This window comes from Amphiprion ocellaris, chromosome 2 (genome assembly GCF_022539595.1).
Source record: "Amphiprion ocellaris isolate individual 3 ecotype Okinawa chromosome 2, ASM2253959v1, whole genome shotgun sequence".
NCBI classification, from domain to species: domain Eukaryota; kingdom Metazoa; phylum Chordata; class Actinopteri; family Pomacentridae; genus Amphiprion; species Amphiprion ocellaris.
Window position 1 is genome coordinate 21,638,436 of NC_072767.1, and position 12,490 is coordinate 21,650,925.

The 12,490-nt window shown below is 40.2% G+C and overlaps 1 protein-coding gene across 7 annotated transcripts in view; it reads right to left on the reverse strand.

The window, feature by feature from the left end:
• Positions 1 to 12,490, reverse strand: part of rfx2 (regulatory factor X, 2 (influences HLA class II expression)) — a 29,218-nt gene that overhangs the window by 12,565 nt on the left and 4,163 nt on the right. For 2 of the 7 annotated variants that reach the window (XM_055014570.1, XM_055014571.1), the window contains exons 2-5: positions 4,154 to 4,262; positions 3,402 to 3,491; positions 1,903 to 1,985; positions 1,069 to 1,339 (exon numbers count right to left, since the gene is read on the reverse strand). In XM_055014570.1, coding sequence (XP_054870545.1) covers positions 1,069 to 1,339; positions 1,903 to 1,985; positions 3,402 to 3,491; positions 4,154 to 4,261 — 552 coding nt within the window. In that variant the 5' untranslated portion in view covers position 4,262. Of the gene's footprint in view, positions 1 to 1,068; positions 1,340 to 1,902; positions 1,986 to 3,401; positions 3,492 to 4,153; positions 4,263 to 4,651; positions 4,925 to 12,490 lie in introns of those variants that run through there. The other 5 variants (XM_055014576.1, XM_055014584.1, XM_035940836.2 and 2 more) reach the window with 4 other exon arrangements.

Here is a 12,490-nt window from a genome sequence, read left to right on the forward strand (position 1 = left end):
AAGGGAAGGGAACAGAAATAAGCAGGGGTATATGAAAAAACACACACACAAAAAAAAGATAAAGGAAATAAGACGGTTAGCGAGCAGCCAGATCTCTGCATTTCCATTAAAATCAGTCAGTGTTGCAGCCAAATCCATTATTGGCTGACAAAAGCATGCAAATCAAGGGACTCATAGGGTTAAGCTGCTCAGTGAAGGCTTGTGGTCGGACACTCTAATGTATGCAAATAGGAACCACAAACAGGGCCACAGGTCACCTCAAGATTTGGACAAGGAGTCAACAATGCCTACCACCTAAACTTTATCAAATAATGTAACTTCCAAAAATACTGGTAAAAACTGGCAAGTAAGTGGTAACTATGACATAAGCAAGAAGAGTGTCACGGTCGAAAATACACTGACATATTATGCTATCATTGGACAACAAAAAATAATGGAGTCCAACTGGCGGGCAAAGTGAATGACAACACCAGGGACATTCTGTTGAGCTGTAGAAGAAAATCAAGTCAAAAAAGAAAAGATATGTGGTATTGCAGCCAAACTGGAGACAGAAGAAAAGGAAAAAGAAGCAGGCAGCGTTCCAAGCCTTAAGAAGGCTCCCGAGGGCTCTTGGCCAAATGGTAATGAGCCCCAGGGGTTGCTTTGTTTCGTAGGGCGCTCAAGTGCCTGTGAAAACCTCTGAAACAAGGCAGTGCTGAATTATTTAAGCCAGTGTCCCGGTTCTACAGGCTCACTGCCCTGCACCACTCTGCTCCCTGTGTGTTACTACACAGCTAGGAGGCCCAAACTCAGGTTGCAGGTTCCTGGGAAACCAGATAGTCAGTCAGGGCCCAGCTCAGGTAATAATGGCTGTTAGTTCAGAAATTATGATTTGTACTTCATCGAGCAGTGAAGAAATAATTCTCCAAATATGTTCAGTATTGTTCTAGGGATGACTTTTACAGTCATTCAGTCTTTTGGTGGGTGTAAACCTCTCATTTACATGTTTTTTTGCTTGCTCATTAATCCTGTCATATTGGAAAAATGTGCTCTGGAGAACCACAGAACAGTGGGACGGGTGTTGCTCACCATAGCTGAGGAGGAGCGTGACGAGTGCGATATGTGGTTGCGGTTTCCCTCCATACTTCCTCCATGGATCAGATAGGTACTCCCGCTGGAGATGATGTGGCTACTGCCCACATCCATGGTGATGCCAACCATGCTATGAGGAGGCACGCCACCACTGGCAGACGAAACCACCGTGGTGACATGAGCTCCACCAGCTTGAGAGTCAAAGTAGGTTCCCCCGCTGCTCTGCCCGTACAACTGGGCCTCGGGGTTGTAGGAATAGGCCGCTCGGCTGGAGAGAGATCACCTTAATTAGTAGGCATTCCTAAAGGAAGCACATTTAAACCACTGATATGTTAATACTTAGTACAATGCTGTTGATACAGCAAATAACTGTGTTGAAATAGACAACAATACAACTGATGTCATCAAAAGTTTTGGTTATGCTGGAGTCGTATCAAACTGTGAGGAAAAAAAAAGATCACTTTGGCTTCAATTAGCTTTAATGGCATTTTGATTAGAACTACTTGAAAAGAAGTTTGATGTGCACAGTTAACATTATGAGAAAAGTGGTCTGCAAAGTATTATTTGTCACTATGCTTTTCATCTGGCATCCATTCATATATTATTCAAGATGACTCTGCAATGGGAGTGGAGCCAAATATGTGCAGTGCTGCATCCGCATGATTTAAAAAGCAAAAGTGTTGTACTCTCCTTTAGACTATCGTGTTACCAGAGGGGTACATTTTACCTACAATGCACTTTCTGAATAAAAATGTCAAATTTCCTTATCTCAACAGAAGGCAAAGTGTATGTTTAAATCTTTGCAATATGAAATAATCCAGAATTGCTTACATAGTTCCATTAGCATAAACAGCATCTCCACTTTCGCCTACATACTGGACCTGTGATGGGTAGACATGTTGCACCTGCTGCACCTACAGAGAGACAACAGAACAATCAGAGCAGGGCTCAATGGTAAAAGGCCTGAGAATAAGCAACAACTATATGTATGTTTAAGACACACTGACTAATTTTAAAATGATCCTCAGATAAATACACTTTCATATGAAAGCACATGCACACCTCTATATGGTGGCATGCAAAGCACTGAAAAAAAAATCTGTCCACCCCATGGTTTATTTACAATAATCTGTGCAACAGCCCCAACAAAATGTTACTATTTAAAATACAAGTGTTGTATTTACTCCTAGCAATGTATTTTGTGTAGCGTTTCTAAAATATCTAAAGTAGGAAATAAATTATTTTTATTGAGGGAATCAGGAGTATAATTTGAAATAATTCTGGATGAAAAAAATGGACATTTTACTAAAGATGATAATTATAATTGAACTGATAACTTGCACTGATACAAACATACATGATTTACTAAAAACTATTTTGTTTTGACATACACAGACAACTAGTAAAAAAGGACAAAAAAAATGGTGAAAAGCAGGAAACAAATGGTTCAAGTGGTACTACACGATCTTGTGGGATGTAAAAATAATAGATTGGCACCAAAGACAAACTAACAGACAGACAGTCAGGTCCGCCCCTGGTTTTCACCATTCAGATACTAAACATCACACAGATTTCGTGTTGGGATTTGGTTCAAGCTCCCAGGGACACCACAAGGTCATACATATCATCACAAAAGAAGCAGCAGAAAAGCTAAGAAAAATATCCTAATCATTATACACATCTAAAAATGATTCTTTTAATGACTAAGCATCAGGACTGAGCATTATTTTAGACCCTTCTAGTTGTAATAACTTCTTATCCCCTTGTATTATTCATGTATACAGGCAGTGGGCCAGGCTCAGCCAGAGAAAGAAACTTGTGCACACCCACGAGGGGTACAGGAGACAGGAAAAACATTTCAGATCTGGATGTCCACCTTTTGGTAGAAAGAATGGACCACCATGTTTGAGATCTTTATCCAGTCCTTAGCACAAACATGGTCTGGTTGCTGTTTACTTGTTTACTATCAATTGTGTTAGTTAAAGGTCAAGCCAACAACCCCTTTTTGGTCATGGTATTTATTAACCTGAATGAGACATGATGAGTTTATCAAAAGGCAAAAATAAGCCCTAGTGAAACAGACTATATAGATGTAACCTTGCTCTTACAATATTGTAAAGGAAAATACTTTACAGCTCCTTGGCCAAGTTAGAAAAGTTAAAATTATCAGATTTTATTATTATTATTATTATTATTATTATTATTATTATTATTATTATTATTATTATTATTATTATTATTATTATTATTATTATTATTATCTCTGTAAAAAGTCAAGGGTTGTACAAATATTTTCAGAGTACAGTACAGGTATGTACAGTACTGTGTACCTGCTGAGGGACCTGTTGGACCCTGGGTACTGAAAGCTGCTGTACTTGTCCTCCCTTCTGAGCTGAGCCTGTGGCTTGAACCAGCACCCTCTGTGTGAATACAAGACATAACTCAATTACATAGGTAGGCACGAACAATCACACACAAACACACGATTCTAAACATATGACAGTCAACACAACATTGGCAAACGTAATCAAATATTGTCATCAAGCAAACATTGGTCGTTTTATGCTGAAGTTTCATTACAGTTTACTCAAAATGAAGTAAAGCTTACATTTCTGTATCCTATATCCTGTATAGGCTCTGCTGACATCATTTATTTTTCTACCGTCTGTAACATTGATAAAATGGATGTGCTGTTTTGATAGGACAAACAGAAGTCATGGCAGAAGTAAATATGGTAAATTGATACAAGCGGCATCTGTTGGCAGTCGACAGTAGCAGCTTTAATTGCTAACAAGTTACCGGCTGGAACTACAATTTAAAAATATATGATTATCTGTTGCTGGTGCATCGTCGAACACTGAAGTATGAGTGCATCCAGAAGAGAATCTGTTGTCAAGACATTTTAGGCTTTCTTTTTGGATACCATGCACATTAACTAATGTAACGAAAAGCTTCTGGTTTGGTTTCCAAAATAACGTTTCTTTTAAGACTTAACATTTGGAAAGGCATGGATGGAACAGTTAAATCATTACAGACTTTGTCCTGTTATTACAGTGGCAGCAGGATAGAGGTATTAGCCTACCTGCTGAGAGGCTGGGACAGGCTGTACCACAGGAGCTTGGGCTGATGATGACGTCCTCAGCGCTGCCACGCTGGTCGTGGTGTCTGACCCTCCCTCTGAGTTCTGCATGCTGGAAGGCATTAAGAAGGCAAAAAGAAAAACGACATGAAAAAAATGTTTATACTAGACTGAAGAAATAACCTTACAGATAAAAACGGGTTTGAAAGAAAAGAAATTGAGCATTTCAACTCTATACACATAGACAGGCATACTTGATAAATGCTCTTCCACCCCACCCCTTCTGACTTGGAGCCACCAGGGCTTTCATTGTACCCCAGGGGTTTTCTGGCTTTGCCAAGTCAAGCTGAGTCACTAAAGCTCCTAGCGTACAAGAGGCAGCCCACCTTTGGCCTTAATCAATGGCAAAATAAGCAGCCCAATAGTAGTACACAGACACATATAGTCCTGCTGACAGAACAGACGCAGGCGGAAAAGTTACAGTAGAGGAGTTCAAGTTACCAACAGGACTGGACTGCTTCCTGAGGACCAAGCCCACTGCCACTACTCTGCTTTCCACTGGGTGACAATGTGCACAGCATAGCAAAGGGGAGCTAAAAATGGAGTGACACAAAGGCTCTCTTTTTAAAAAACGACAGAGGAAAAGAGCGGGAGCAAGGCAGGGACAAGAGAAGAATGGAACTGCAAGGGGGAGTAAGCAGATAAAAAAAAACCAACTTCCTCACTCTCTCCAAAAAAGAGAAACGAAGAGGAAAAAGATGAAAATGGCAATGGGGTTCCAGCCCCTGCCAAGGTCTTGATGATATCCAGCGTTTGTTTCGAACGAGAGCTGATCTCTGAGGGCTCCAATAATCCAGCTGATATGAGGAAATTCCTCAATGCTTTGTAAACGTTTGTCGGTTGCTATGGTGAGGAATCCATGACGACCACCCCCGACTCACCCCCCTCTCCACCCCTCCATTCCCCCCCTTTATAAAGCTCTTGCACAGGAACTTTCGAGTGTGGCCACAAAGAGAAGAGGGGGAGGGGGGTTAGAATAAGGGAGAGAGAGATACGGCACAGTTGGGGGCGGGTTGAATTAATGAGCAGTCTTTAGTTTAAGGCAGAAATTGTGGGGCAGCAGGAAAAGTCAGTAGGCAAACGAGAGAGTGGTGTTCACAAGAAGCATTACAGCGAAGGGCCGCAAGACACAACCTGCTCTAGACATGCTGTGATTAGTCATAACACACAGCATGCACAACAATGTTATTTTAATTTAGTGGAAGAGACCTGACAAACACCACTTGGACTGCAGTAATCTGCACACTGAGTTATTAGATACAAGCAGCCACACTTTTGTCTGGGCTGTCAGGTCTAACTTTCTGATGAGGTTTAATGATTAATGATATTACACTTACTATGAGATAGTGTATGCGGTTTAATTCCTATGTAAGAGCTTGCATGAAGTACCATGAATGTTTCTCAGAATTCTATCGAAATTAACCCAAAGAGGGCAGAAATAAAAACAAAGCTAACTCATGACCTAGAGAAGAAAAGAAACATTATCTGGAATAACTACAAAAACAATGGCAAAATGAGTCAGAATCAAGGAAACCCCACTGGTGATGCAAAGGGAGAGGAAATCAAATTAACTAGAGTTCTAACAAAAATGTTGTGCTCACACAAAAATAGGACTCTCATCCTTTTTTCTGAAACATTTTCCGATTTAAGGATTATAATGATACAAGATAACACCACTCATTTATACAACCACCAAGGACATTGCTACTAAATGATTCTGCAGACATAAAATCCCTTCAACCCACAACCAAGAAGTTCCCACATTCAAAAGTACACTCCAATGATATTTTTTTTAAAATACATGAAAACAGCTTCACACAAAATCATGAATCCAGAATTCAAGGCTGTATCACACCACACGCTCATTCACAGGAGGAGCTACGGCTGGCACTTTCCCTCTTATTTTTAATGTTAAATATAGTATCAGTCCTCAAGCTAACTCTGGTAGGTGGTAAAACACACACACACACACATACAAATATTTAGAGCATATAAACTGGCTGTAAGCAGAACAGAATATTACAATATTATACTTCCGATCTGCATGCTACTTGAAAGAACCAAAGACTCCAGATACCTCTGCTTTTGCTTAAGACACAACTTGATATTTTTTGTTAAAGAAACCATCAGCACACAAATGCAAAAAAATCCCTGCAAGTTGCAAAACCAACTATTTAAAGCCAAACCGTCAACACTCACCCTGTTAGGTTTTAGAAGCAACTTTGGGGGGAAAAGGTAGAGTTTGAGGGTATGTACCTTTAAGACAGAAAAACAACAGATTTGGGTGTGCCACCACTGACATCTTCCCTCTTTGCCACGGGCAAAGACGTTGGTCTGCCTACATGACTAAGAGGCACAGTGGAGGAGGCTTATGTTGAAATTCCTGATATGTGTCAATCTTTAAACAAAACATGGCCCTCAGTCCCATGTTAAGGCATCCCTGAAAAATACCTCCGAGTCCAACTTCAATATATTAGTACAGAGCGCAATTAACACTTATATGTAAAGACTCTCATATTCTATTAAAATGTTTCTTCACACCTCTTTTGTATGTCATTAAAGTACCAAAAGTCTATTATCAGAACGATGCTAACAAGGCGTGAACATTTTAAAAGCTGTTGCAATGCTCAAGTACCTTTCTAAAGCCAGGAATTTGTATATGGAGTGTTAGTTGAGTTATAAATACACTTGTAACAATCCCATCATTTTTCTTCAGACTTGTCATTTTAAGCAGAGGAAATGGCACAAGCCTGGGGGGTTCTTTTTGCCATTAATAAGTGGGTGGCATAGGGAGATGGTAGGGGATCAAAAAGAGAGCACTGACCCACATGTTTTTCTCCATTAGAGCACTGGCTTAAATAGGTATGGTGAAGTGTGCCAAATCATAGAGTTGGAAGGAAGAGAGAAAGTGCATGAAAGCTTAGAGGAGTCTTTCTGCTTAGTGTTTAGGGAAGGTTAAAAGCCACCCAAATTCCCCACCAGCAGCTCTAAAAGGCACAAAGGTAGAACACAGCAGGAGGCGCAGCACACTGCTGCAAAACCACTACTCAGGATGGGCTGCTGCTTAAGGCCAAACCTTTCTGCTTCTAACCACAAGAGAACTTCACACACACACAAGTCTATTTTCACGTCAGGTCAATGGGCCTGATTTAATTCAGGCAAATCCAAGACGAGCACTTAACAACATTACAACAACAGCCCCACCTTTCAAGAAATACCAGAGTTTTAAAAGCTAAACTCAAACAACAAAAGACACTTTTTAAGAACCCCTAAAGCCTCACCAACTGTCATTAATGCTACAGTCTATAATGTTAACAGCAAAGACCAAATTTAAACATCTGTCACTGACAGATCTAACAGGGCTCAATCAGAGAAAAACACATACAGATGTTCAATTAAAAGCAGGAGCCCACAGTCTTGGCTCATGTTTGCACTGGCCCACATTGTTTGCAGAGCAACAACGGTTGCTAGTGGCAACACCGTCCACTCCCGTTTCCAGGAGCCTGTTGCTATGCAACCAACAGAATACTTCCCAAACCAAACAATGCCATCCCCCACCTGATCCCTCTATCTCACGCTAAGTAGAAACTTACAACAATAAATACTATGTAAGCTATTAATTTCAGACACCGGGGGACATGGAGGAAGAGTTATTTCTCTGTTGCAGTCATGTAAAAATGTGCAGACTTTACATTGGTTATGCTAGATTGACATGGACAGAATGAAGTGCTCTGTTTTTGTAACTACTTGGTGGTCAAAAGAAAGAGGAATGTTTAAGTCATCAGGGAGACAACAGTCTATTCTTCAAGGTTGCTCTGCACTCATGTCACCCAAAAACAACACTTCCAAAATCAAGCTGAGTCTTTACAAAGTTCCTTAGGCAGATGAGAGAGCAAACAGCTTCAGCAGAAAATACTTTTTCCTACTCAGTCAAAGATAATAAAAAAAATAAAGCAGAAACAACACTTGTTTCATTTGAAGGGACATCTATGGAGGACATTTGTTCCACATTATGGAGATGTATTCCTGTGTCACTCTAACATATCTACCAAGAGTAGGTTTTGTCATATGCTCCCTAATCTGTAAATTCATTTAGTCAGTTATATTATTATTTGAAAATGATTCATTGTCATTTGTGGGTTCTAGGTGGAAAAAAGCATTAAGCTTGTCTTTGTTTTCATTAAAAGAACCTATAAGATCACACAGGCACACGCGCTCACACAAAGAGAGAATTAAGATATGATAAGAGATTTCCACAACAGAGGCTGTTCTTCAAGCCTGTCTCATTAATTCATGGCTAATCCAATCAAAGCAGCTCTCGGGGTCTGCAGATGGCAGAGTTTGGGGAGGGGGGGTGAGAGAGGGGGGAGAGAGAGAGCAGAAAAAGGAGGCACTGACCGCTATCTCTGATCTAAGCATACTCCTCCCCTACCCACCTCTGGTCATCAGCACAACCTGTCCACTCCATCACCATGTGTGCTGCAGGCCTGACAGCCACAGACAGAAAGATCACACTGTTGCCATGGAGATTGTGTGTTCGCCTATGCTTTACACTCGCAACTTCCTTCCCCTACCTCTTCTAACCCTTTCCAGATTTCCACTGCCCCCCACTTCTGTCAGCCTCCAGCCCTTACGCTTGCTATTTCACATTTCAAGATGACGATTAAGGATTTCAAACTGAACATTTTGAAAAGTTAGACTGGAAAAAACAACAAAGACAGGGAAAGGGAAGGATATGGGGGGGCTCTCAACTGGGAATGTAATCAAACTATATTCATGTGCGTGGGTGTCTCTGTCTTTCATGTGCATTTATTCAACATGTTTCAAGGCTGCAACACTGATGACACCAAGAAAGTACTCCAGTTAGGTCACCTGGCTGCTTAAGGACAAACCGGGAAATTTGCTTACAGTTAGAATTCTATACATCTGTTTTATTCACTTTCTTGCTACCTAGAAAGGCTGCAAATTCATTCTTCACTCTCATTTTAATTGTAAATATACATATATATATGTAAGAGATGTTATACAGAGGTAAAAGCAGTTCTTCAAAGGATTTTTTTTAAATTGATAGTGCATTATTGATGCTCAAATGCAATATTAAAATATAATCTGCTATAAGATCTGCAACAACAACTAATCTCTTGTTCCAAAAAAAGAACAGAATAACTGAAAACATGACTTCCTTGCTCGAGGCAATCCTGCTGTCTCTTTGAAAATACTGACCTGACTCAATTAAATCAAAATCTGTCATCAAGACTGACTACTTGGAGTGGATAAGTACAGTATCCCAACGCTTTAGCCTAGCCCAGACTTGCTCCTACTCTGCAGATGTGCAACAAACTCACTAGAGACTCTGAATCTCTAAATCTGCTTTCAGTCTGTTGCTCTATTAAACAGGTGTGTTTCCAACCTGTGGACTTGGGAGTTTTATTTCCCAGGGAACAACATTCTGCATAGATGACCTCAGATGCTGGCAGCATGGTACCGCAGTCTTGAGTGACGAACCTGAGATAAGCTTCGTGTTACACTTGAGGAATCTGCCTTCTTGGCAAGCATTGATGGTGCCGAGATATGATACTGAGAATCATCATAGTGTATTTACAGTATGGTTTCACAGGCACTACTTGACACGAACAATGAGTCATCAGTTAATGCTTAATGTTTGAGACAGATCCAAGTGTCTGCTGTTCATGCAATGAATGCAGGGCCAGGCTGACTACTTGCCATCAGACTTTTTATACCAATTTTGTCATAATCCGGTATGTTTACATTTTTCTTAAAACTGGTGCTTATTATTTGCATTGTCTCTATTGAAATAAACAATGCTAGACATGTGATAGCACTGGAGATTTAACATGCTGCAAAGCTAATATACAACATTACAGTCAGACTACAGCATTATTTTAGTCAAACTAGTAAACCAAAAGTAAATATTGCGTTGTCGGGCCAAGCCTGCAGCCAAGCTCCATTGTAACAGAGAACCAGGTGTTATAGCTGGGCACAAATGGGCTGGACTTAATTAGTGAGAGAGCCTAGATCAGGGGTAGCCAACACGGTGCCCGCGGGCGCCTGGTTGCCTGCAGAGACCATGTGAGTTGCCCCAAACACGTTCTAAAAATAACACAAGTCACCATGAAATTCCTTATAAAAATTATAGTTGCTGTTCTTTTTAAATCAAAAATACTTACATTAATGCAGATTTTAAATTACAATATTTATTATAATTTAAAAAAAACAAAAAACGTCTTCGGTGTAAATGAACTTTGACCTTGTCCGAGTCAAAGTTCACTGCGCATGTCAAACCACCACGTCACGCTGCTGCAGCGTCCGGGCACAGACACTTTGGGAAGCTAGATGTGGTTTTTACCCCGAAAACATGACAGAGAAGTGAAAGAGAAAACACTATTTTCACGATGACTGGAGGAAGAGTCCTTTTTCGCGATAGTGAAAGATATGCGTCCTATTTGCGGGCGACTATTGCGTCGGCAAAGCGGCACAATGTGGAGAGACGCTACTTTAGCCGCTACAAAGCTTCCATGCTAACTAGCCACCTGCTAGCGCACATAGACTGTATGCGCACTATGGACAGGAAAAACCCGGAACTTAAAGGCAGCTTTGACATCTACTACGCGACGAAAAGTTTCTTCGTGGAGAAAAATGTACCATTAGATGCATTCAGGCTTCATTGTACGATGCAGAGGTGATCCAGACTTCCCAGCATTCCTACATTACCACTGCATCATTCACCAGCAGGCCATATGTATGTACAAAAGTGGCCGGATTTGATCATGTGATGACTCCTGTCGTGAAGATCATAAATGGCTCCAAAGCCAAACAACCAGGACATTGAAGGTGCTGCTGGAGGAGCTGTTAGCTGAACATGGTGACCTGTTACTACACACAGAAACCCCATGGATCAGCAGGGGAACAGTTTTGCAGCGTTTTTTGTCACTGTTGGCCGAAATCAAAGAGTTGATGCAATCCAAAGGGGAAGACACCTCGCTGCTTGAGGACACTGAGTGGATTCTTGCCCTTGCATTTTTAACGGACATCACTGGGAAACTGAACCATCTGAACTGTGAGCTGCAAGGTAAAGGTAAGACATGATAAGCTCTGCAATGCCAGGCTTCCCACTAACACACATTTACAGACAAAGAAAGAGGTAACATATGTTGTCATTCAAAACACAGTGCCATTACACAATATGTGAAAAATAATTTGTTGAAAACATGTAATGATTTATTGTTATTATCTGTTAAAAATTTTGCAATGCTGGTGAGAAATGCTGGTGATTAGTACTAATGTGATAGGATTCATTTCAAAATGTGAAAGAGTTGATTTTTTTTCCTACATAGCTGATCATTTGTCCAAACATGGGACAGAGTTCATGAATTGTTCAAAAATGTTACAAAGGTAGTGGTTTGCACAAATGAAGAATGATTTGATGACAGTTAATGATTTCCTAAAAATGTTAGAAGTGATAATTTGCATAGAAATGTAACTGGTGTGATTTTGAACAAAATACTGCAAATATGCTGATTCATACAAAACTGCCAAGAAAGATATTTACCAAAGTTTCAGAGATGGGATACCTCTGACTTTTAAATATTGGAACAGATTTCCATATATGTGTGCGTGTGTGCGTGTTTCCTACCATCATTGTTGTGGAAATCGTTGTTAATAATTATTGTAAGGAGTAATTAACATAAATGTGATCGGAGAGTCTTTTTACATATTATTTTCATTATTATTATTATTGTTTAAAGATGATGGCGCAAGTTTGATAGTGAGGAAGTTTGTATCAAACAAGGTGCCCTTTGTACTACTCAGTACCCTTGAAGTTGCTCTCAGGTTCAAACAGGTTGGTGACCCCTGGCCTAGATGTAGTGACTGAACCAAGGATTCTAGTACAAGACATTACTGAGACCAGATATGGAATTTAAATCAACTTTTGTGGAGCTAGTGGCAACATCCAGTGCACCAATATGCTGTTGAGATAAAAAAAATAAATTATGACTTGCATAACATTTACACCAAATCAGAAAATCATATTCAGTGTAATTTCTAGACCATGAAGCATGAAAGTGCATGATAATTTGCATCAAGATGGCAATCACTGAATATACAACAAACACAGAAGACAGAGTACAATTGACACCCTTCAAGATTTACAGTTTGCAACACAAATTCTGTTGATTCTTATGTGAAAATAATTAGCATTCAATGCTGTTGTTACTGCAACATTAACATTAGCTCCACTTTTGAGGTGATGAGTGGGAA